This window comes from Doryrhamphus excisus, chromosome 22 (assembly GCF_030265055.1).
Source record: "Doryrhamphus excisus isolate RoL2022-K1 chromosome 22, RoL_Dexc_1.0, whole genome shotgun sequence".
NCBI classification, from domain to species: Eukaryota; Metazoa; Chordata; class Actinopteri; order Syngnathiformes; family Syngnathidae; genus Doryrhamphus; species Doryrhamphus excisus.
Window position 1 is genome coordinate 52175 of NC_080487.1, and position 26905 is coordinate 79079.

Sequence of the window (26905 nt, forward strand, 5' to 3'; positions counted from 1 at the left end):
TCAATACCGGGGAATGTTCCCCAGTGAAATCTGTCTGGCGTTGCGGCTGATCCATCGTTATATACACTAGATTTTAACACAAATGTTGACATAGTGTGAGACAGGTTGGAAAGGAGATATTCCAGGGAATGCTCTAAAATGGGCATCATACTTGATTTCACTCTTCTGGTTACCCTCGGCGGGTAACGATGAAACTATATGAATGGATAATCACCTCATGATATGATGACACATTTTATTATCATGATATCATTTCTTTGTATTCTTTTACCAACATACTAACATAGAAAGAAGTCAAGGTACCAAGCAGAAACTTGAGTATCCAAATATTCTATCATTCATTTTAAATGGGCTTTGACAACAAAAAAAGTCAAACTCCAATTGCATGCTGTACAAAATTTCTGTCAAAATTGACAAAACAAATACATTTAGCAAGACAAATTATTTTATTTCTTAATATATCTAAAAAGTAAAAAATAACTGAAAATACACCATAAATAAAAAATACAAAAAATAATGGAAATAATGTCTTTTTGACATGACCCCAGTTGTCGTGGGCCAGATAAAACAATATGGTGGGTAGAATATGGCCCCTGGGCATTGAGTTGAGACCTTTCATTCCAAAATTTTCTTCGGGGAAAAAACGAACTTCGTGTTGTTATGCTTTGTCACCAACAGAGGGCGCCATCACACCTGACACACCTAATGGATAAAAAGTCATGGAAAATGCGGAGTATTTATTGCAATGTAAATATGAGCCTCACATTCGCAAGCCTGCAACAAGCACAAAGGAGGCAAAAAGCTTGGTTGCTTGATGGGAGCCTTGCAAGCTTTTTACGATGTGCAACCAGAGGATGCCAGCAGTTTTTAGGCAGGAGCTGGGGCGGGGCGGCGGGGTGTCAGTCACATCTAGCCTCCTCTGACTCACTCAGTGTGTAAATGAGAGAGAGGATGGAAGTGACCAATGGGAGAAGATCAGCTGGAACATGTACAGTACACCATGGCATGGATGAAGATTCACTGTGTGTGTGTGTGTGTGTTTCTCTTCCACACACACGGAGTCATTCAGAATGTGGAACATGAGGTCTCCATCACCTTGCAGATCTGCGCAAACACTTCATCAGGTGACCTCTCAGCATCGATCTGCACAAGGAGGAAAGTGTCAGCTTGCGTCCTTCATCAATTTTCTCCAGTAGCTTGGAAAGCTGGAGCTTTCCTGTCATTCTTCGGTTATTTGATGGAAAACTTCACTCAAACCTTACTTCATGGTCACATTCAAAGAGGAGGTCTGTGTTTTTTATTGTATTCAATGATGACATGGCCACACGTTTTCTCTGATGTGAGAAAGCCACGTCATTAGGCATACATATATATATACATATATAGCAATGATACAATAAGTCATTACCAGTGAGATCAATACAAGTACCACATATCCATCCATCCATCCATCCATCCATCTATTTTCTGTCCCGCTCATCCTCTTGTGGGTCGCTTAACTGACGGACTGTGTGGCCAACATGCTAACCACTCGACCACCGTGTGGCCTTGGTTAAAATATGACAATTTTTACTGAAAGTGGGCCCACTTTAAAAACCATTCTAATTTTTATGTTGCCATAAAAAATGTGTCCCTTTTGATGTCTGTGTCTGGCTTTCTCATGCTTTTCGCGTGTTTTTGCCCGAGAATGCACAGAAACGGGAAAAAATACATGTTCATGTTTCGCATAAGGACCGTGAATTGTGGAGTGCAGTTCCCCTTGAACTCACATATGAGGGTTCCTGTGCATTTTGGAACATGGACTTTTTTGCTCATCCTGTCAAGACAGACGTTCTACGCCTGATTTCAATGTCGATCCGTGGTGCTGCTGTCAAGTTACAGGGTCAAGGGGAGCAAAAGTCGATATGGACCAGTCTGAGTGGGTTTTGGAGCCACAGGTTCCAAACCACCAAAATATCAAAATCTTTCACCTCTCCGAAAGCATCTGCAAATTGAGTTTTTGTGCAAACCAGCGATCAAGGAATAATAATAATAAACACAGCAGTTGCAATACCTCTGGCCCTAATAACGATTATGATTGTTGCAATAATGAACATCATTATTGAAATAGCCCTGTGATTGGCTGGCCACCAGTCCAGGGTGGACCCCGCCTCTCGCCCGAAGTCAACTGGTGTAGGCTCCAGCATTAATCCTAGTGAGGATAAGCAGTATAGGAAATGGAGGGATGGATATGAAAGTTATTGCGATGATTACAACACTGATGATGGTTCTGATTACTATGATGCTTATAATGATAATAACAATCAGGATCATAATGATTATTATTGGAATAATGATTGTTATTATGATTGTGGTTGTTATGATTCGTGTAATAACGATAACGAACAGTAGTGACCGTGTGCAGCAGGTTCTTGATGCGGTAGCGCTCCAGCACTGGGTGGGCGTGGCCCCAGAAGCTGTCCTCCCTGAAGTAGGCGGCACCGTCTCTGTCTGACGCTGATCTTTGGCGACTCTGCGGGTCGGACCAGCTGAGCAGGAGGACGGCAGTGGGCTCACCCATCTGACAACACACAGGAAGTGATGTTTACGTCCTGTTGTGATGACTTGCAGTGATGTGCGATACTGCTGATTTAGTTTCCGAGCCGTCTGTACTGTACAATATTATGCACAACGTACAATATTATGCACAAAGTACAACACACTTTCCAATATAGCCAAGCTAATTTATAGCAACAGAAAAAACAGACACAATCATAGAAAATATGTAAAAATGGAATTTTAAACAAGGATAAGCAGCATAGAAAATGTATTTCCGTATCGACTGGAACTTGACTAATGACTTGAATAAGCAAAGATGAGAAGGTTGTGACCTTGGCTTCGTACTCCTGGGCCTGCTGCTCGTCCGCGGGGAAGCCGCTGATGACCACTCCCCTCGCTTGACGCAGCAGCACCGCCACCGCCTCACACAGCACGTCCACCATGGCCGCCTGGTACAGACAACACGTGACTGGGATTTGCCTGAAACTTTGTCCAAACATACGTGACCACGTGACACATACACCCGCCGCATCTATGTGCTGCTGCTCTTATTTAGCCCCATAAGAAGTTGGATGGACTTGAAACTTCTTGAATTCTCCGTCCTCACGAGGGTAGAAGCTTGAGAATTAGCGCAGCAAGAGCCCATTGGTCACTACCGCACTGGTATTAGAATTCCCTACAAATTAACATCATGACAGGGTCTCATTTGATTACAAATGGAAAACAACACACCCAAAAAGAAAGGTAGGGAGTTATTAACAATGATGGCAATATATAGAACAACGTGATGCGTCGAAACGAAAATATTTTGACAACTGGATGGCCCAATACAGATAAGTAAAACACCCCAGAAACTCTAGGTCTTACCAGACTAGATAAAACAAAAGACCAAAAAATACGACCAAGGTTTAGTGAAGTCCAACCAATCTTCCTTCATGACGTCGGTCAAAGAGGAGGTACAATGGGTAATGGATGGTCCCTGGCAGGACATTTGCTAGGTTGGACAGCTAATAGTTCCTCAGCCGGAGATGAAAAAGGTGTCATAGCTACAAAATCTGTGTGCCTGTTGTTTCAAGTCAAAGGTCTTGTGTGTTATGTCTCTGTGATGGACAGACACAGACAGGTTGCCGTGCTTGTCTCAGTGTGGAAAATATTCCATTCCTAACACCGCACACCACTGTTCTTCAATTTGTCACACTCACCTCCGACATGGACTCTCCTCTCTCCAGGATGTCTCGCAGGTGGCGCCCCCTGTCGGTGGGAGCTTGCGCTTCCTGATGGAGCAGTTCAGCCATAACAACGCCACGCAGGCCCAGCTTGGCTTCCATGCGCTCGCACTGTACCCTCTTCCCCGAGCCTGGAGGTCCTAAACCCGCACCCACACACACACACAGTCTAAGCTCTAACTAATGAGACATCCTCCGTCACCCACCATCGTGTGTGTGTGTGTGTAACACAAGTACAGTACACACCCATCAAAAAGATGACCTTTGGCTTCTTTGGCGGTTCGGTGCAGATACCTGTCACAAAAAATGAGAGCAAGTAACTTTGGTCTGAATCTGGCACCCTAATTAAGTTGTGAATTTTGTGTTGTACAGAATATTATGAAATGGAAATACTAGAATACTTCATTACGCAGACTGCTGTAAGCACTGTTTTAATGAGGCCTGTGAGGCGGCCAGCTAAAAGTAGCATTAAATGTGATATCAGTCGACATCGGTATCTGATTTTTTCCCGATCATGAAAACCAATTACAAAAAAATATTGTATGTGTTCATTCGACCACAGGTATTTTGGAGTTATTTACTGTTTCGCTACACTGGTGCAAATAAAATATGTGGTGATATGCATGCATAATGTAATGCCTGTACAGTATGTACGTCATGTAGCGTTTGTTGTTGTTGGCGTGACCGACTCAAGGACGTCAATGCATTCAATAGTTCATGGAGTGACAGCCACAGCTAGCTGACAAGATAAGCATCAGCCCCCCCCCCCCACTAATTACACAATCAATGTTGTTGATGCAGAGCCACACTGATGACAACACACACGCGCGTATGCTAGCGCATGATGACACGTGACATTTAGCAAAGGCGCTGGTGTGGGTGAAGATGTCAAAGTCTTTGTCATCCACTCACTTTCTCCCCTTCCTTCCCCGTACATCAGCTCTTCCTCCTCTTCATCCTACACACACACACACACACACACACAAATAAGTAAAAATACACAGTCGTCCCCGTTTAGGACCTTTAATTAATGAAGGTGCTGTTATTTGTTGTCAAGGCCATTAACGGTCATGCTCGCGGTCATAAACGGTCGTATTCATCAGACCAGCTGACTATTTACCCGCCAGCCGGGGCACTGCCCTCCTCTGAGCGAATAACTCTGGTGGTCCCCGGGTCCAAATACAAGAAATGGGGCAATCGCTCATTTGCGAGGATGCACAGTGACACCACCTGCACTGAGACCATGCTGGAGGTCTTTGGAGCTGGTCTGTGGGTTGACTTTGACTGTTCTCACCATCCCTGGCCTCTGCTTATCGGAGATTTTTCTTGGCCTGCCACTCCGCGCCTTAACTACAACTGTGCCTGTGGTCTTCCATTTCCTCAGAGTCGTACCTGGCAGTGGAAATCTCTGAGCTCGCTGTTGTATCATTCCCCTACACCATGATGTTGAACAAGCTTTCAGGTCATGTGACAGTTGTTTTGAGGCTCCCATGTTGCTACTCTTCAAAGATGCAAAGAGGAGAACAACTTGCAATTGGCCACCTTAAATACCCTTTCTCATCATTGGCTGAGCTTACCAAACACATTTTGTATTCCAATAATTAGTGTTAAAGGTATTCAAATCAATAAAACAAGGGTGCCCAAATGTATGCACATGCCTACTTATGATTAGTCATTATTGAACACTTTCTGTGTTTGTCTGCTACACGATATATTTCACTGAAATTGCTGATGCCAACAACCAGCGATTTATAAAGGAAATTCTTGACAATTACCAGGGGTGCCCAAACATTTTCGTACCAACGTATACAGTCTTGTCCCTGGACAAGGTGAGAGTAGGTGTGGGCTGCATGCACACTTGCTTTTATGACAAAGACACAAGACATGCAGGCCGTTACCTCATCCTCCTTCCACGCCAAGTCGGCCATCTTGCTGCTTTCAGCCAGCACACTCACGTCCTGCTCACTTGGACCACCTGCACACCAACGCATCATCAAGCCATGCCAACAGCACTTGGATACTTTCAGAAGACTACCGTACATTTCAGTGGCTCCTTTTCCTTCAGAACTACAACTAATACTGTGCCACAAACGGTAGCTCCTTCTTTGGCAGGAGCCAATAACAAGCTGAGTTGGTGGTAAGCAGTGCAACACATGAAACATGACTTTTTACACTTTAAAGTGCACACAATGCGAGATAATCCGGCTGGTGCAAAATGCAATGTTTTTTGCCCCAGTGCAAATTAGAGTGCTCGCGGTTATTTGCTCCAACACACACACGATTGAAGAGAGGCGTTCATTGGAGGGTTTATGCTAAGTGCTTGAGGACTCTTCTGTATTGATTAGAATTTTTCTGGTAGAAAAGATTCATCTTTTCAGGGCTGAGTTGCACTGTTGGACACAGAATCCATTTTCAGCATGCCAACAATGAATGTCCATGGATGCTTTCAGGGCTTAGCAAAGGTACAAATCAGTGTCATATTGCAGGGTGGGCGTGACATGCTAGCATGGTAGCATGAACGCAGCTTATGAAGTGACAACATGCTCTTCTTCCATCTGGCTCGGACATCTTGACATTTCCCGCTGAAAGTGCCTTTCTCATCTTGTTACATGCAAGGCGGCCGCATTCCCACTCCAATGACACACTTCCTCCACGTCCCCATCTGCTAGTCCACACTTTTTGGACTCAATCTGCTCATGCAGTCGACATGCACGACACCACGCAAAATCAGAAGTCCCATAATATTCCATTTATGTTTATGATGTATTTTACGCTCTGACGTGTTTTTAGGAAACCCTAATGTGTGTGTGCATATGTGAGTGGAGCTGTCCAAAGTGTGGCCTGGGAACCATTTGTGGCCCTTGGCTTTTTCGTCAGCACGTCAGCACGGACTAAAAATATAATTTACAAAGAAAACTAACAAAAAAAGCAGTAATTTTACAAGCATATAGTCAAGATATTTAGAGAAAAAGTAATCTAACAAGAAAGGCATAATTTTACCAGAATAAGGTAATACTATGAGTAAAAATAATGCAACTTTACTAGCATTAAAGTTGAAATGCCATATGTCAACAAGAAAAAAGCAATTTTATGACTTGTAAGATTATTTGGAAAAATGATGACATAATAGAAGCATACAGTTGAACTGTTAAAGAAAAAATACTGTATTTTTTCTTAAAGTCATAATACTTTAAGAAAAAAAAATCATTTTTGGAAAACTAGGTTGTAATAGGAGAGTGGTTAGTGCGCGGGTCACACAGCGAGGACACCCGAGTTCAATTCCACCCTCGGCCATCTCCGTGTGGAGTTTGCATGTTGCTGGTAAGGGACGGATGTTCTAAGCTCTCCAGCTGCTTCTGTATGGAACTAACTGCTTATAGCCAACTCTTCTCAGTGTACATTGATTGTGTAAGTATTATATAAGCTGCTGCTAATATTTGTGGAGCTGATTTTGGGCTGAAAAAAAACGTTATTCACTTCGCACTTAATTCTGACAAAATTTCCCCTTTCAAGCGACTTGCTGCAGAGGACAGGGCGACAATGCAGCTGTGTGTGCTTGCTCAAAGTGTGCCCCCCCGCCATTGCTCGACAGAAATAAACGTGTAGATCCTGACAAAGATGATGCCATTCCAAAGCACACACTGTCGCCTTCACAATGGCTCGCTTCTCACAAAGCTTAGCGAGCAACGGCGGTTGCCAAGACAACTGGCCTGGTAACCACAGAGCCAACGAGTGGGAGAGTTTGGTCTCAGCTTTGCAAACTCACACCACCACACTCGTGTGCAGCTACACAACCACACAAGCACCACTACACACAGGTGGAAACATTTTTGCACACATTTTGGTCATAAACATTGCCCCTCTATATACTGTAAATACATTTGTTGAGAGATATTTTATTTTAAATCATTCTACGATCTTGAAAAATGTCCCATAAAGTACCAGCATACCTCTAATCTCATCCATCTAATCCAACTCATCACCAGGTGGTGATCGGTGGAGGGAGGGGCTCAGAGTAGAGCCGCTTCTCCTTCACATGCAAAGGAGCCAGTTGAGGTGGCTCGGGCATCTAGTCCGGATGCCTCCCGGACACCTCCCTGGTCGGGAAAAGGCCCCGGGCAGACCTGGGACACGCTGGAGGGATCATGTCTCACAGCTGGCCTGGGAACGCCTTGGTGTCTTCCTGGCGGAGCTGGAGGAGGTGGGCGGGGACCGGGAAGACTGGGCTTCCCTACTGAGACCGCTGCCCCCACGAGCCGGACCCGGATAAGTGGAGGAAAATGGATGGATGGATGGATGGTATCAGCATGCATAATATTGCCCCCGTGGTTACAGATTCATCCCAAAATGTGCAGTATCCTCCCACCCCCGGTGCAAACTACAAGCAGCATATTGACTTGCATTACTAGAGCAGTGTACTTATGTAGTGCTGTCGGTGTAGTAGTAGTAGTAGTACCTGCAGCCGTGTCTTGGGAGGGTGACAGCTTGTTGTCCAAAGTCATGCTGATGTCACAGAATACCTCCTCTTCATCACGGTCAGCATCCAGCTGGGAGGAGAAGAACATTAGCACTAACTAGCTACATTAGCTGGCCAGATGCTAACTGCTGCTTGTTTGCAACTCATTAAGACGTTTGTGTACGCCTGCATGGCACCCCAGCTTTTTCCTGGGATGACATGGCGGACTGTGTCCGATTTCCTGCGAGGCATAAGAGTGACTAATGAGACGAATTTCACGTGATGAAGAAAAAAGAAATGTAATGAAGGCGTCTGATATGACAATCAAATACAGACTGGATGAAAGCGACGATGAGACCGCCCATCGTCAGGACATTTCAAATCATTTCAAAAAGAATCTCTTAGCAAAAAGCAATTAAGATGCTGACCCTCAAAAAGCTCACAACACGGCCGTATTTCTGTTAGTTACCGTGACGATGAGGCCACGCTCCTGGAAGTATTTGACCAATGGGATGGTGTTCTGCCTAAAGTTGGTGAGGCGGCGGTCGATGGCCTTGAGGTTGTCGTCGGGTCGGCCCTGCTGCTCCGCCCTCTTTTGGAGCCGCTCCTTCAAGCGGTGGTTGGTGCACGCCAGGAACAGCACCAGGTCAGGGGTGCAGATCTGGACACGGTGGAGAAGAAGGGGGGATGGAATGAAGCTTACCAGACACCAGTACTTCAAACGCGTTTTGATGGTGTAACTTCGATGGCGGGGATGGCGTGGATGAAATATGCAGCAACTTGGACTTATCTTTCCTCTCCCTGATCAATATTCATTCTAAAAATAACACACGTGCTTGACTCCTCCCACATATTTGATTGTGTTGCACAACAAAGTGCAACCGCAAGTGTGCCCTAATTCTGCTCGCTTTTTCTCAGTGGGGGGGGCATTGACATCACTCCCAGCAGAAGGAAAACATACATATGTTTCATTTATGCTTTATTTCCAGGATGTCATTTCTTGCGCTCATTGAATTTGTTCACCTTTTCTAGCTTGGGTAATGTGGTCGTCCCTCATTTATCACAGGTAAATGGTTCCCGCTGCACTGCGATAAGTGAATTTAGGAGTAGGATTCAACGTTAATAAATAAAGATTTTCATAGCAAGAGCAAAGAAAACCTGTTTGACTTTCTAAATATGGTTTTGAGGCATTTTTAGAGCCCTGTAGAAACGAAGTAATACCCCTACAGTCACCTTCACACTCCTATTGTTTTTTGTTTACATCACATTGGGCAGGCTGTGGGACCACTGCAGGGACAGAGACAGCGGACGCTAGTTTGACTTCTATTATTATCATTATGTACTTAGTTCGGGCAGCGCTTCAAAGTGGGGAAGAAGGACAAAGCAAGCAGCCCAAAACATGCTACTTCCACACGGAATGGGAGGAGAGGCTTTTTTCCACTCTTATCATATCAAACATGCCATGGCTGACTACATGTAGCGTGAAGGGAACATAATATCAAACTTAAATCAGGCCTCGTGAGCATAGCGTCACGTGTGAAGAATGCGTCAACTGGATTGGATGGCCGACATGAATGTGTCCACGGGACGTAGAAGACACAAAGACGCAGCAGGGCGGAGGGCGACGCCCCCCCCCAAGCAGCGCTAGAGATGCTGCAAAGGGCACGCAAGCAGCGTGTCGTCATTGGACACCTTGTTGGAATCATTTGGACGCCACTGAGGTGTCACCTGAGCGCTGGAAAAGGTCCTGCGAGTCCAATAGATGCATTATTGATTCACGAGGATCCTTTCCTAACCTTTCCGCTGACACACGGAGACAGTCCAATATTCCAACCCATGGAGTCCCTCCTGTGTCCCACTGGGAATATGCACACTAGTGATTGGACTTTCTTCATTGATTTTCTATGTTGCACTGTCCTCGCTAGGGTCATGGGGGTGTGCTGGAGCCTATCCCAGCTGACATTGGTGGAGAGGCGGAGTACACCTTGGACGGGTAGTCAGCCAATGGCAGAGCACATACGGCATAGACAAGCTTTCACACTCACATTCGTAGCGATGGACAGTTTAGAGTCTCCAGTTAAGCTAACATGCATGTTTTTGGAATGGGGTTAGGGTTAGGGTTAGGGTTAGGGTTAACCAGCCAGAATGCCCAGGGAAAACCCACGCGCGCACGGGGAGAACATGCAAACTCACGATGTGAGATGTCCAAACGGATCAGCGTTCCCCGATGTGTTCCGAAATTGGAAACCTGGCTAAGAAGTCCAACATTTGACAAGCTCTTCCTGCCTGGACTTCACAGAAGCAGCCACACCTCCTAACGCCGTGTCTCCCGTGGAGACTCCAGATGCGGGGGCTACAAAGGCCGATTACGTAGGGGTCTCTGAGCAAAACGTAAACATTAACAGCTATGGCTGTAGGCAACCCCTGACGTAGTCATCAACTCCTGAAAATGACACGAGCTGCACTTGATGTTGCCACGCAGCTATTGGTGTGATAATTAAGGGAGTTAAACGTACCGGTCATTTGCTCATCAGCTCATCGGCATTATGAAATGGACAGGAAAGTTAGCTGCCTAGAGGGCGCTAACTTTCAGACATGCCCCAAGCATGATATCCCGCCCTCTTCCTGGTCAGAACACACTTTCTCATGCCCTCCAAATCATTATTAAAGCCATGTCATGAGTTTTCCCAGTAACAATAAGTAACAATAATAAAGCGGGTATGCTGGCCACTCTTTGTCCCCAGAAGAAATGATTATTTACAGCACAGGAAAAAATGCCTCTAACTTAAACATCCACCATTGCTGTTACTTGGAAATGAAATTAACCCTGCAGCAGCTGATTGGACGGTGGCGACGGAGCCACATGCTCGGATAAATGTCGGACTCAACTGTCATAAAACAGGCAGCTGAAAGGACACAAAGATGTCGCCTGGCAACAGAAACCGGTTGTCTTGGTGGGAGACGGCATGGGCTCATACCGTTGCTTTCCACCATCCCAATACGCGAAAGCTCTTGGAAGACGGATTTCTTGGTTTACTTCACACCTGCCTGCTCTGCTGTTTCCATGCTGGATCTGGCCTGGCACTCCAAACATCTTGTCTGAAGATGTCATTGTTGATGTTGGGCTTCCCAAAGACTCGTCGTGTCTTCTGTTGTGCCATGAGTTATTTCTGGAATTTTTAGACTGGTTAGCGTGGTTAGCGTGCAGCCCACACAGCTAGACGGGGGTTTGAGTCCCCGCTCGGCCATCTCTGTGTGGAGTTTGCATGTTCTCCCCGTGCATGCGTGGATTTCCTCCCCCATTCCAAAAACATGCTAGGTTAATTGGCCACTCCAAATTGTTCATAGAACTTCTGGTTGCCATTTTGTCACTCGGCAGGCTAGCTTTTTTGTTAGAAGCTAAGGACGATTTGTGATGAAAATACATGAAGAACACAGCGGGAATCACGCAGCGTTATTAATAACACCGCAAGATGCGCGCCATATTGCACGCAAACCGAGGCAATTAAATGAACTGAAAAACAACCAAACTGAGGTTCCACTGTAGAAAACACCTAAAATGCTTGCAGACAAAAGTGAAAATAAATAAGCAAACAAAAGTAAAAAGGAATGTTGAATGGCCAAATGTACTCAAAGTGATAAAAAAAAGACTGAATGAAAAAAAAAACTTGAAAAAACAGAGTCAGAGACTGAGTAAAAATGCTTCAAATGCCAACCTGTATGTGAAGAACAAACAAAAAAGATGTCATCTAATATAGATGGACTGCTAAGTGGCCGTTACTGCTTATTCATGGTTATGAAGTAGATCAAGTAAATGTTAGCTTGAGGCGTCCAGGCGCCATCACAGATGCACGCTTAGCTTCTCATTCCATTCTAAGCCTCCGTTGTTGAACACGCGCTGATTTTTAATCCCGTCTAATCGGATCCAACATCTGATCCCCTCAGCGATGGAACCCAGAACACAAACAGCACAAGACTTTCCTTTCCTCTCTCCTCTGCAAGCTCGAAGGCACACAAGAGAATAGAAGAGAAAAATGTCTGCCTCGGTTGTTGGCGTGATGGTGCAGAACAGTCACAAGTCTCTTTAGCACAAACATTAGCATGAACATCTGTGCCTGGAGGTGAAACACCTGATGTCGTTCGTACTTGCTGGTAGAGGAAAGTTGCTGGTCTGCTTCCAACAGCAGAATCTCCATTGTTTGTCCACTTGTTAGCTTGTTGGCTGCTTCCTTCTGACGGGCTACAAAGGTCGTGCAGAGCTCCACGACACAAACACACCCCGGGACTGCAAAACAATATTCCTCCTGCTCGTCTGGGCGCCGCTAAATGTTAAGTGGCTTTAAATGCGATAAAAAGCCACACTTAACTACACAGCTGTCAACTTTCCACTTGAGCGCTCTGTCTCAAAACAACGCAACCCACACCGACGCATGGCCAAGGGACAGCATGCTGTAAACAGAGCATATGAGTACTTGTGTAGTACTTATGTACATGCATATCGAGTGACGAGGGCGAGCCGTGCTCATCCGTATTGTGCTCACCTGCTGTCTTTTGCTAGAACTTTATATCAATAAAGGAAAGAGGAGCTATGCTCTATTTTCCCTCTGACAAGTTGTCATAATAAAATAAGACACGGCCAGAGGAGTGAAATACGCGGAAGCCGACCCAGAAAGTTGATCATGAAAATTGACATGAAGGTTTGAACTTTTTTGAGGAGTGTTTAAACAAGAGAACAAGCGTATAAAATGCATGTTGAGTTTTACAGCCTTAAAAATATATTACAATACTCAAGTTTGTTCATCCATCCATTTTCTATCCCGCTTATCCTCATTCGGGTTGTGGGGGTGCTGGAGCCTATCCCAGCTGTCCTCAGACGAGACGCGGGGTCCACCCTGGACTGCTGGCCAGCCAATCCCAGGGCACATGTAGACCAACAACCATTCCCAGCCACATTCATACCTATGGACAATTTGGAGTGGCTAATCAAGCTAACACGTGTTTGCCACGCATGCACGCGGAGAACATGCAAACTCATACACCTGCCTACTTTAGTTGAAATAATGATTGCCTACTTTCCTTAAATCCATTTGACGTCTCAACCATCCCTGTGTTGGTCTGCGATAGGATGTCTTTGCCTGGAATGGATGATCTAACAACCAATCATTTACAGAGGAACATTTTGAAATATATCAGGGGTGCCCAAACTTTTTAATCCCCTGCAACTGGAGGGGAAGACTAAATCTGAAGGTACAATGTACACGTACCCTAAAGAGTCAAAGTATCTCACAAAGAGGTGAAATTATGGATTAACTCACACAAAGACTTCAAACGTGCAACTAGTCTGCAACTATTGAAAAAATACGATACAAGTCATGTTTTGGAAGTATTGGCGTTGGCATTGTGGCTCCACCCCAGTATGCAGAGCGCAGGAGACCCGATGCAGGTAAAAAGTTTCCTTTGTAAAAATTGTGGCTGATAAGCAGCAGCAGAACACCAGCAAAGACGGTTGCAGTAGCGAGGCAAGCAGGGATAAACTAAGATGGCCACACCTGACCTAAATAGAAGGAGAACACAAATAGCAACAGTTGCTAGTGAAAAAGGAAAAAGCAAAGCAGGCGGACACAACCCGGGACAAACAGGAAGCGCTACCAAAATAAGAGCATAAAACAGGAACTAAGATGTGAAATGGCTAAAAACTGCTTGCAATGTTAACAAAAGTGGAAGAAGACCAGAAGCTCACCTGGTCTTCAAAGGACAAAGCCTGGCCGACGTCTCGAGGAAAGCCGTCAATGACAATGCCGTTAGCATCGGGAATTTTCATGATCTTCTGCTTGATCTCAGTGATGGTGGTCTCCTACATAACAAAGATGTTTTATTGTGGATGATGATGCTTCACAGGGTAAACGATTACAAAGCAAGACGTTTGCCTTCAAAATGAACAGTGGTTCACGTACTTTTACATTGGTATACAATAAAAGATTTATGATGGCCATACTTTAAACTGGGACAGATGACTTCTGCTTACAGTATTTCCTGTGGAGAAAACGTGTTGTGAGACTCTGTTTTAGATTCGGAAAAGCTTCCAGGACTTTGTAACATTTATGACGTGCATTTTTTTCCCTCCGTGTCTTTGCTGGTTGGCTGGCATGAATCACGCGCTCCTCGTGCGTCATAGCTCATCCCAAGTGACCAAATACAGTACGTTAAAAGTACTTGAATATTAATAAGCCCGTGCCATGGATTTGGAGCCCTGATGAATATGGCAAGATGATTTATTTATTTCTCCCACTCTTTCCAGTATCCAAATGCAGCAAGACGACATTGCTGAGCAGACTGGAGGCCAGGGAGTGCCAGCATCTCTCAGCATCACTTACTTCCTCATGACTGGAGGAGGCCAACGTGATGGGATGTGGAATGGCAAGCAAGAGGCTACGACACAGATACACGAGCATTGCATGCTTCTAAAAATAACACCGGTACAGACGCCGCATTTCCTCCCCGTGCAATCCACCACCACCTGCAAACAGGTGAAGAAGATTCACGACTGCACAAAGAAAAGCCCTTCAGTTTCTTGTCAGCGGTCCCTGACCCTTTGAAGGATAAATGGTCCGACACACCCTACTCACCTGTAACTTCACAACAAGCAGTGAACAAACAAAAAATATACTATACGGTGAGAAAATATCATGGCAGGAAATGGCAATGGAACAATGGCAGAAAATGGCCATGGAATAATGGCAGAAAATGGCCATGGAACAATGGCAGAAAATGGCCGTGGAACAATGGCAGAAAATGGCCATGGAACAATGGCAGAAAATGGCCATGGAACAATGGCAGAAAATGGCCGTGGAACAATGGCAGAAAATGGCCGTGGAACAATGGCAGAAAATGGCCGTGGAACAATGGCAGAAAATGGCCATGGAACAATGGCAGAAAATGGCCATGGAACAATGGCAGAAAATGGCCATGGAACAATGGCAGAAAATGGCCGTGGAACAATGGCAGAAAATGGCCATGGAACAATGGCAGAAAATGGCCGTGGAACAATGGCAGAAAATGGCCATGGAACAATGGCAGAAAATGTCTGGCAATGTGAACAAAAATGTCCAAACTAGGGGTGCTCCGATCGATGGGCCACCAATCAATATCGGTCGATATCAGTGAAAAAGCACGGTATCGATATCGGCCGATACTTGCTTTAAAACGCCGATCAGCTCCGCCCCCGCTGCAGCTTCCAGAACAAGCATGTCTGCCGTGTGGGACTTCCTGTCGTTGTGAGAATGATAGAAGTTTTGCACCCTGCAAAGCGTGCCTCAAAATGTCTCACCGGGGTGGCAATTGAAAAGCTGTAGATTGGCGCTGCATTTGGGGGCAAGCGTTGGCAGGGTGTGGTGCGTTTGAGGCTCGCCATGTGATCATCCGTCACGCAGCGGCTACAACGTCTCAACCCCAACCTGATGTACTTGATGTGTGGCCAAGGATTTCGTTCATCTGACAGTCCGGGCTTCTGGCGCTCTTCACTCCCATATGAACATCCTGTGTTCCGGCCCCGGCGCCGACTGGTGCGGAGCAGACGGGTTACATTGGTGCCGTGACCCGGATGGGTGTGAGGTTGGGGGGGTGAGTGTAACGGATGTTACAAGTGTACGTTAGTAAACCTCACTCCTGCCGCCCTAAGAGCTGGGATTTTAGAATCAGAATGAGAAGAATTTTAGCACTCTCCACTCCCATAGGAATGTTGGGCGTGCAGGCCGGAGCGGAGCACGCGGGTTTTTCCCAGAGCAAGATAGTCTGCTTAGCCAAATCATCTCCACAGGAATTGGGATGCCTGCTGGCTACCAGTGACTTCATATCTAATAAGCTGCAAACCCTGACCTACTTTGCTGTTTGTTCCACTGTTTTTCCGGACCGCCATCTGGTGAGGGCCAAGGAGGGGGGAGAGAGAAAGATGGGGGGTGTGGGGCGGATGCGGACAGCCAACCATGAGCAGTCATGGAGGACGATTCGCGAGAGCTCAAAGCTGAGAGTCACGACGTAGGCGGGTTTCAGCATGGCGCGTCCAGACTGGAGCCCACCGAGGTTTTTTCTTGCCATCTCTCAGCCAAACCAGACATGAAATGGCTTCAGAGCGCATTAAAGGTCACGTCTGTGCCAAAGTCTCCGCGTGTCAAACTAATCGACAGACGTATGAAATGAGCTTTTTAAACGTACAAAACATTTGAGCGCTGGAGTTGCTAATGATGAGGCGATGCGGCCGGATATCCAGTTGGACACGCGAGAGATACGTCGCATTGGTAGCAGCTTCCTGCTACAATCCTTAGATGTAGATCGATGGGCTGTCAGACTAGCAAGACTAGCAAGACTAGCAACTCGTTGACAGCGTGACTCTGAGCCCAGCTTATATTTTACAGCGAATGAAGATGAATGGATGAAAATAGTATTTTTTTTATCATGTAACACTACGTGAACAACATGAAATTCACATCACTCAATGAATGCAGACCCACCGAGTGGTCAGATCTATCAACGCTTTCATAGTGGCTGTGGTCAGCCTCCAGTCCTGACTGCGTGTATTCGTACATCAACCCAACGCCCCCTACTGGATAAAGATTATGCATGTTAACATTTTTTCTAAATTGGGGATACTAGCATTGAGTGCTACGTCTGGCTGCCCCCCCTCCGCCTCACATGAACCCAGCGTTGTGTGGGAGCGCGTGGGCCCGTTCAACGTTTCTTCATGTAAATCTGTACAGGACTTTTAATCCCGTCCTGTCCTTGAGCTTTCCTTCCATGAAACACACGTCTCACACAGTTGCAAATGGTGATTAATCATGATGAATTAGGGTTAATTCCTTCGTTACAATTAGTGAGTTAGTGTGCCGCGGACGCATGGACTCCAGGACGACGTGGTCCACCTTGGGCCTTCATGGTCAACTCTGACGTTTCCCACCAAGAGCACGACCAACCTTTGGCCAGGACAAGTCGTTATCTTGCAGAGCGCGTTGCTAACGAGACAGCTTGTGACGTGCTAATGAGTGACTGGACATGCCTCATCCTTCCTCTCTCTCTTTTTCTTTCTTTCGCTACCTGCGGCGCCAGCTCGCCGTTGGTGATGATCTTGGCGATCAAGCTCCACTTCCTGTTGCTGGTGGCGTTGTGAATCATCTTCTTCCTCAGCAGCTCGCCCACCGATACATACTGGAAGCCGTAGCGCTCCGCAATCTTCAGGCACTGCGTTCCCTTGCCGCTGCCAGGACCACCTGTGCACACAGAGTGTGAAAGAGTGAGTGGGCGGACTGCAGCCTAACTATGTGCGAAGCCATTGGCTGATGAAGCAGGTACGTGTGAACCGCCCACATTCGTCTGCAAATCATGGCTTTCTCACTTGCTGTTGACGGAAAGGAAAGCGAGCGAGGAGGCAAACACGGCCCAGAATGTCGGACAGCTTGCAAATATTTTACAACCTCAAAGTCGCACAAAAACCCAGCGGTCGTCACGCGCAGGCTCGAGCAATTTAGCAGCAATGTGAAATTTCCTAAATGACAGCATGTGATGATTGAAGTCCAACAACGTACACAGTAACACACTTGGGTATGGACTCAGATACAGTAGTGTATCAATAATAATACATGTACTAATACTAATACATAGCCTGGCATCAACCATCCTGTACACGTGCACGATGCCCGAGGTTCCCAAAGTGGGTTATGCGTACACTCGGGGGTACGTGAGAAAAAGAATAATGGCCTAACGGTCGTTTTCTAACATTCCTGTGACACGATCATAAACATGCTGTCAAATCAAATCATTTCTTCCTTTTGGGCTCCAAAAAGGAACAATCTATCTTCCTGCTGCTCTCGGCGTTCATTCTCGCTTGTAATTGTGAGTGTTAATTATTTTTTCATTTTAATCCCCGTATACTAGGTCCTAAGATTTTTTGAAGCTGTGGTGGTGCGCTGCACGGCACCGTGTGTTGTGACGCTGCTGTGCCGCTTTTTTTAGTATTTAAATGTACTGTATGTACATTGTACATGTACATACATACATTATGTACGTTGTACATAATGTCAACATTAGGGGGGGTTTCTTATTACTGGTTTTCTCAACCAGTGCAAGTGTATCAGGGATGCACACAAAATGGTGAAAATCATCTACTTTTTACTATAAAACATACAATCCAACCGGTAAACTTTGAAACTACTGCACTAAATACTAATAACTACTACTAATATTTCACATTCACAGTTTCAAAGTCTACAGATCATTAAAATAGTTGATAGCATTCTGAAATTCACAATTCAAATCACTATGGCAAACGGAGTAATATGTCAGTAAAAATAGCTCCGTGACATGTACAGTTATGATAGGTGACACCCACCAACTACCTTCGTACTACCTACTGTACCCTACCTACTGTAGCATATACTGTATGTCCATCCACGCGCTCTCCATTAATTAGCTTGTTTCCATGTAAAAAAAACCTCCAAGTTCTGTCCGCTTTTACTGAACCGTGGACCCTCACCACGATCCATTACACGGAAACCCTGCACTGTGCTCTCATTGGCCAGCTGCCTGCCATTTGTGAGATGAATGACAGGTCCATGCAGGGAATCCAATTAGGCCAGCGTGAGCAGTCTATCGCGGTGAGCGACACTGGGGGGGGGGGGGGGGGGGGGGGGGGTGAAGACCAATGGACAGCAAGCAGGAAAGAAAACATGCCATAAGCGGGCTTGCCTATTTTTAGCTTCCACCTCATTTGGAGTATCAAAGAAATATGCAAGCAGCTTGTTGCCATGGACAACATCAGCCTCACTCCCTGGACTAAACATTAGGCACACCTGTGCAATGAGATCCAGCACAAACATTCTGCCTTACACAACAATAATGCAGTTTTGGAGGAATGAATCTGACAATATGGTTATTATTTGTGGCTGTATGGCGGTCGTATTGCAAAGCATCATAAACATGTTCATTTCTGACGTGTGTTTCTTGTGGTGTTGCTTTACCGATAACAAGGATGACTTTGGGCCTTGGCCTGGATGGATCGAACACCTCGTACTCTTCGATCAGCTCGGCTGTCTCTGACAAGTCCGAGTCGCTCTCGATGGAGAACTGGCTGATGGGAGGAAGGCGCTCGTAGCGTCTGTAGGGGAAGTTGGGACTGCTGCTGGGCATCACTGTCTCCCACACACACACACACACACACACACACACACACGCAGATTAGCAAGTACTTGTGGGGAAAAATGCGTTCATCATGCAGTCCGTCACGCAGCCTCTGGCGTCACTAGAACCCTTTTACACATCACAGCTAAACATCTGGCTCATTCTAAAATAGAATTGAAGAGGAAAACATATATCCCAGTTTTCCTCTAAATGTAGTGCTCGCTGACACCCCGGAATTTACAGTAAGATGTTATTTATGAGTCATACTATTATGAAAAGTAATAACCCTAATAATATTCTAGTAATCAAGTATTGCACTGAAAGTTGGTCGATTAATTGAGTAATCGAAAAAAAAACATCTTTTTGCTTGTTTAAGGAGAAATAATAAATTATTATTATTAGTATTAACATTTCACTAAGTAATGAAGGACCAATTGGTGAAGTTTTATGTCTTAAATGGACATAGTACATACTAGTGGTTATGTTTATATATGATATATACTATATGTCTTAAATGGACATAGTACATAGTGGTGCTTATGTAAATATATCCTATATATACTATATGTCTTAAATGGACATAGTACATAGTACATAGTGGTGCTTATGTAAATATATCCTATATATACTATATGTCTTAAATGGACATAGTACATAGTGGTGCTTATGTAAATATATCCTATATATACTATATGTCTTAAATGGACATAGTACATACTAGTGGTTATGTTTATATATGATATATACTATATGTCTTAAATGGACATAGTACATAGTGGTGCTTATGTAAATATATCCTATATATACTATATGTCTTAAATGGACATAGTACATAGTACATAGTGGTGCTTATGTAAATATATCCTATATATACTATATGTCTTAAATGGACATAGTACATAGTACATAGTGGTGCTTATGTAAATATATACTATATATACTATATGTCTTCTATGGACATAGTACATAGTGGTGCTTATGTAAATATATCCTATATATACTATATGTCTTAAATGGACATAGTACATAGTACATAGTGGTGCTTATGTAAATATATACTATACATACTATATGTCTTAAACGGACATAGTACATAGTACATAGTACATAGTACATAGTGGAGCTTATGTAAAGATATACTATATATACTACATGTCTAAAATGGACATAGTACATAGTGGTGATTATGTAAATATATGCTATATATACTACATGTCTTAAATGGACATAGTACATAGTGGTGATTATGTAAATATATGCTATATATACTACATGTCTTAAATGGACATAGTACATAGTACATAGTGGTGATTATGTAAATATATGCTATATATACTACATGTCTTAAATGGACATAGTACATAGCGTAAGTGGTGCTTATGTAAAAATCCATGATGACGATGGCGTTCATGGCAGGAACGTCCCAACCAAACAAGTCACTTTTCCACACAACATAGCGGCTTCAAAAACGACGAGTGGCAATGGTGAAAGCTGAGTTTTTATCCATCATTGTTGGCGCACAGCGGCGACGGCGAAGCTTAAACAAGATGAGCAATTTCAAGAAACAATACAAGCAGTTAATGGCCGTTAAGCTAGCACTTTTTTTTCTTTTTGCGTGCCCGCAAACAAATGCATGTGTGTTTTTCAAACAAAGAAAAGGGTGTTATGAGTTCTACTTTACATTGCAAATTCCACCCACATTTTGCATTTGAACAGCAAGATGTGTCTGGCCGCATCAGGAATATGTGGGCAGCCCCATTCAGCCGGAACCTCTTGCTGTAAATGATTGATGAGACAATGGACAACAATGGACGCCATAGGAAATACCTATTTTGACGCTAAAGCCCTCACAGAAAATAAAATATCCATTTACGTACCCGACTTGTATAACAACCCGGCTACAGCGATATTGTTATTGTAGCAGCTAGCATGAAAAGCTTTTTATCTGGCGGACCAACACGATGCCTCATGAGCCGTTCGTGTCAGCGTCATGGAAGGGTGGGTAGCTAGCTCTCCATTTGGCTACCAAGACTCAACAAGATGCTGGTTTGCCCTCAGCATTTTGACCTGAGGACTGGGGCCCACGTGCTGGATGACACAGCCATCCCAAGGAGCTCTAGGCTGCTGTTAGCATAAGCTAAATGCCTAGGAATTTTTGCAGCAGGATATTGCAACTGATAATATCTTATCATCGTGTACTTGTTCTTGCATGATCGCAGCATGTAGATCAAACAATAAAACTGTTAGAGGTTTTTTTGAGTCCAGAATGGTGTGTCCCAATAAAGTGCATTGTTAGCTTGCTCATATTAACTCGTTTTCTCATGTTACAATGCACAGAAAAGTGAAATAAATATTTGTTCATGTTTCACATAAAGATGATGGATGATGTGCAAAATTGCAATTTTCCTGAAATGAGGAACTGCTCTTTTTCTGTGCATTATAACAAGAGAAAAATAGTTACGAAAAATATAGTACAAAACCCTCAAAAAAAACCTCTCAACATTTTATCGTTTGATATACATTAGGGCTGCAGCTATCAAATATTTGTATAGTTGAGTATTTCACTGAAATTTTTTTTTTCACTGAAATTAATCCCCGCGACCCTCGTGAGGAAAAGCGGTAGAAAATGAATGAATGAAATCAACTAATCGGAAAATAGATAGATACTACTATTTTTTCTGCTGGGCAAAAACTGAGCACTATAACAATATTAGCGTGCGATTTAACAAGAGTATTTCAACATAATTACTATGTGATATAAGTGTGTTTCATAGAAGTAGAAGTATATGGTGTATGGTATGTGGTATACATATGGTATGTGGTATATGGTATATGGTATATGGTATATAGTATATAGTATATATATTAAATTGACTAAAGTGGCCCTTTTGGCCTTGTCAGGGTGAGGAAGATTTCCCTGTTGACAAGGTCCCAGCATCCACCCGCCAAGGGTAATTCCGCTTGTGCATTGTAGCAGCGTCAGGGCTTTGCTGTTCCAAGCAAATCCAAGGCAGCGTCACGCTGACTCTCCTGCTGACTGCTGGAAAATGCTAAGTCATGCTTCATAGTTGTGACTGGGCATCCGGTCACAATGCTCTCATGTCAAAATGGAAAAGCGAAATGGGCTAGCAGCATACACGCTTCCTACATACATACTGTTTGCTATGATATTTTGTGATACGCTGTAGCTTAAAGCCTCCAATGAACACCTCCATTCAATTCACCACACAGTCTACCTATAGCCCCTGGGTGCATGGTGTACAAAAGCTATTGCTAATACTATTACTATTATTAATCCAAAAGAATAATCCAAAATACTGAAATGTTTGATAGCTGCAGCACTAATTCATTTACATTTCCTACGGGAGGAATTTGTCTTGGGTTTTTTTTTTGCATGTACTTTAAGCCGCACAATGGCCGAGCGGTTAGCATGTTGCCGTGTGGTTTTTCTCCGGGTACTCCGATCCCCCCCCCCCCCCCCCCCCCCACATTCCAAAAACATGTTAGCTTGATTGGCCACTCCAAATTGTCCACAGGTATGAATGTGAGTGTGAATGGTTGTTTGTCTATATGTGCCCTGGGATTGGCTGGCCACCAGTCCAGGGTGGACCCCGCCTCTCACCCTAAGTCAGCTGGGATAGGCTCCAGCACCCCCACCCTAGTGGGGATAAGCGGTATAGAAAATGGAGGGTGGATGCATGCACTTTATAATGTTGCTGCTCAGCTGCGGGTGTGAAAGTCACATGCGTTAGATTTGTTGTGTTGTTTTTACAATCATCATCATCATCATCATCATCATGCTGATTTAGCTGGATTCCAACATTGGTTGTGCTGTGCAACATACTTGTTTGTATATCACATGTTTTGCTTCCAAAGACTTTCCAGCGATACAACAATGATGGCGGCGTTGACACGCCAGGCCTCAAAGCATTTCTTGGGCTGCTTTCTCACCATTCCTGAAGAGCGAGCGGCGTGACTGTCCCCCATTGATGGGTGGCAACGTCTTCTTCTCCTGGCCCACAAAGGTATCCCACCTCACCCTGTCCGGCCCCCCGAGCTCTCGCACTTTCTTCAGGCAGCCCTCCAAGTAGTCGATGGGGTCGTCGGGCCGGTGGTACATCAACCCTGTGAGCAGGCTCTGCAGGGCGAGATGGAGGTGAAACTAGACCCAAGTGCTCCTGCTTCCTCCAATAAATAAAAGACATTAACGCTCCTTTTTAGTGACATCCTTCTAAGCACACTTCAAGAAGATGTGTCAGTAAGCGGTGAAATTACACAGCTATTATGATAATGGCATGTCGCTTCATTGCTCGTGGTGCTTTCAAGTGTAAGCCGTGATTGCCATTGACATTTATTACATCATCTTCTCTCTGAACTGCTCCATAATGAAGTCACCGAGTTGTTATTTTTGGCAAGATCTGGGCTGTCATTTCCTTCGATGGAACAATGCGGCGTCAGGGTGCAGGGGTGTCAAACATCCCGTGACTACGTAGAGATGTTGTGGAGGCCATCATGGCTGAAGGCCCATCCGTGTGGTAATGACTGTTGTTCTACAGGACGTGAATTTGAAGCACCTGGGGCCAACAGTTCAGAAGAATGGAGATGGTGGAAAGGAGGTGAAGATGCGTGTGCAGGCAGGATGGAACGGGTGGAGAAAAGTGTCATGAGTGTCAGGCGTGATGTGATAGAAGAGTTCCAGCTAAAAGGAAAGGTATACAAAAGTGGGGTGAGACCAGCCATGTTGTTTGGTCTAGAGACAGGAAGCACAACTGGCGGTAGCAGAGATGAGGATGGGAGTGACCAGGATGGATAGGATCAGGAAGGAGTACATCAGAGGGACATTCCATGTTAGAGGCCTTGGAGATAAAGTCCTTTAGGCCGGGCTGAGATGGTTGGGACATGTCCAGAGGAGAGATGGTGAATATATTGGTAGAAGGATGCTGCCAGGTAGGAGGCGCAGAGGAAGACCAAAGAGGAGGTTTATGGATGTAGCGAAGGAGGACATGAGGGTAGTTGGTGTGAGAGACACAGATGCATTAGACAGGCTTGGATGGAGGAGATTGGTTTGCTGTGGGACCCCTGGAGGGAAAAGCCCAAAGCGGAGGAGGAAGAGGAAGAGGAAGAGGAAGAAGAAGAAGACTTGCCAGTTCAGTTGCAAATGTGAAAATATTAAATAGTCCATGGTGTTCTATGTGTTCTTGTAAAACAACCATTTAGTGTTTAGTGTGTTGGTGTTGAGGCATGGCCATGCAGACATTTGGACGAAATAAAAGGCAAATGAAAGTTATGCTTGAAATGTATCTTTTCCTTTTTTGTGGAGAACGGTGCCAAATGTAGGAGACACCTTCTGGTTATGTCATTGCGGGCGGCTGTGCTCCTGCTTCCTCCCTGATTACGGTTCAAGGACACATCATCAGTCGGGTAAAACTAACCTGTCTCATGAGGGGGTGTCCAAAGTGTGGCACAGGAGCCGAACTCCAAACTTACAAAAAAAGTTTTATTAGCCGGTGTATGTGTGTACTATGTATATATTTTTCCATAAATGAATGTTAGAAATCTGGACTGGGGTATGGTTTGGTCTCGTGCCACCCCGGCCGGTAAGGGATGTTTACAATCAGTTCCAGACCGTGGATGTCCTCCGTGAAGCCATCTTTACGGGAGTCCCATTCCCATAGCCTCCTGGAATCAGCGGCACCAAGCACGCCCCCAGCCAGGGTGGCAGGTACTCAACATCTGATTTCTGTTTTGGGGGGTGGGGCGATCACAAACATTCCCATTTCTTCTTTTGGCATTTTGAAGCTCTCCATAGACTATGAAGACCTAACCGTGTCAAATGCACATTCTTGCAATGTTTCAACTGCTCTTAATGTTTTGATGAGGACTGTATTCTTCTGATGATGGAGATGGTGGTGCGGTAAAGGTTTGATGGCATTTTATGAAATGAAGTTTCATCATGAGGAACATGAGGAACACCGTCAACCTTACGTCATATGATTGTCAGTCAAATTGAAGATGCGGGGTATAAATGAAGTCCAATGCCGTATTTGAATGTTGTAGCGTGCCCCTCACCTCAAATAGTTGAGGAATCTCCCGCCGTGCCAGGTACTCCTTGGCGTCGTTGGTGTTCATCTCCGCCCTGATGTGCAACTTGTTTCCCTCCAAAAGCCTCGCGCTTTTTGCTTCCTTCTTTTGTTTTGGGCTCGACGACTCTCCAAGTCAGACCACCAGCTCGGCTCGGCTCGGCTCGGCTCAGAGCATCCTGGACACTTTACTCCCGGATTCCTGCAGGCTAAAAAGACACCTTCTTCTTCCTCCCTCTTCTTCCTCCCAGTGATGCAAATCACATCCTCTCTCATCGCTCTTCCCGCCCCCTGACGCCGGCCAACAGTCCAAATTGGCTTTTGCATTTATTATTAACAAGGAATACGGGGGCAACACGGGGCGGATAATAGAGGAATGGGGGCGGGGGGTTATGGCCGTTAGTGACAAGTAAATTAGGATTAGGATTTCATAATTTTGTCACGTTGCAAGAGTTAGCCCCCGTGACAGTTCATTTAGTTTTCTGTTTATGCTCTTATTTTTGCTTTCACTTCCTGTCTTGCCTTGTTTCCGTTTTCCTGCTTTTCCTATCTCACGCACCTGTTCCTAATTTCTCCCCGTCTATTTAGTTCAGGTGTGTTGTGTACTCTTTCGGTTGTTGGATCGTTGTCATAAAAACTGTTTACATTATTAGAGGAGGGGAAATAAGGCACCTTAAGTCAACTCCTATTTGTTTACACCACCTTAAGTCACCTTTACACTCACCACCTTAAGTCAACTCCTATTTGTTTACACCACCTTAAGTCACCTTTACACTCACCACCTTAAGTCAACTCCTATTTGTTTACACCACCTTAAGTCAACTCCTATTTGTTTACACCACCTTAAGTCACCTTTACACTCACCACCGTAAGTCAACTCCTATTTGTTTACACCACCTTAAGTCACCTTTACACTCACCACCTTAAGTCAACTCCTATTTGTTTACACCACCTTAAGTCACCTTTACACTCACCACCTTAAGTCAACTCCTATTTGTTTACACCACCTTAAGTCACCTTTACACTCACCACCTTAAGTCAACTCCTATTTGTTTACACCACCTTAAGTCAACTCCTATTTGTTTACACCACCTTAAGTCACCTTTACACTCCTATTTGTTTAACCCACCTTAAGTCAACTCCTATTTGTTTACACCACCTTAAGTCACCTTTACACTCCTATTTGTTTACACCAACTTACCTACGGCCTAGCTTGCTAAAGGGGGCTAACTTACCCCCGACACCAAACTTACCCAGGGGTGCAGCTGAAAAATCAGACATGATTTTTCATACAACCTCATAAAATATATTTAATAAGGATGACCTACTGATAATTATTAGCCCCAAATAAGCCTAAAAATGTGATATCGGTTGATATCGGTATCTGATGTTTGCCCGATCATGAAAACCGATATTAGAAAAATGTAGCATACGACACG

General features: G+C 44.7%; 1 protein-coding gene across 4 annotated transcripts; it reads right to left on the minus strand.

The window, feature by feature from the left end:
* Positions 1-223: 223 nt before the first annotated feature.
* ak5 (adenylate kinase 5) lies at positions 224-25785 on the minus strand. Of its 4 annotated transcripts, XM_058062134.1 has the most exons (15): positions 25456-25782; positions 23338-23524; positions 19227-19397; positions 17308-17480; positions 13961-14074; positions 8690-8881; positions 8221-8311; positions 5663-5739; positions 4677-4722; positions 4011-4058; positions 3741-3904; positions 2871-2987; positions 2396-2560; positions 1096-1143; positions 224-702 (listed from the first exon to the last, which is right to left on the minus strand). In XM_058062134.1, the coding sequence occupies exons 1-15, from the start codon at positions 25513-25515 to the stop codon at positions 688-690; spliced, it is 1668 nt and encodes a 555-aa protein (XP_057918117.1). In that variant the 5' UTR covers positions 25516-25782; the 3' UTR covers positions 224-687. The 4 variants fall into 4 exon arrangements, 3 of the variants coding, with proteins under 3 accessions (XP_057918117.1, XP_057918116.1, XP_057918115.1); XR_009120786.1 differs by having other exon boundaries at positions 1096-2560; positions 25456-25785; XM_058062133.1 differs by having other exon boundaries at positions 224-1143.
* Positions 25786-26905: the final 1120 nt, after the last annotated feature.

Coding starts and splice junctions, on each gene's coding strand:
- ak5 (XM_058062132.1), bottom strand. CDS start 25,515: ATGAACACCAACGACGCCAAGGAGTACCTGGCACGGCGGGAGATTCCT. Junction 17,481..19,226: donor CAAAGTCATCCTTGTTATCG/GTAAAGCAACAC, acceptor CTGTGTGCACAG/GTGGTCCTGGCAGCGGCAAG. Junction 5,740..8,220: donor CTCCCAAGACACGGCTGCAG/GTACTACTACTA, acceptor GTTGGTGTGCAG/GTGGTCCAAGTGAGCAGGAC.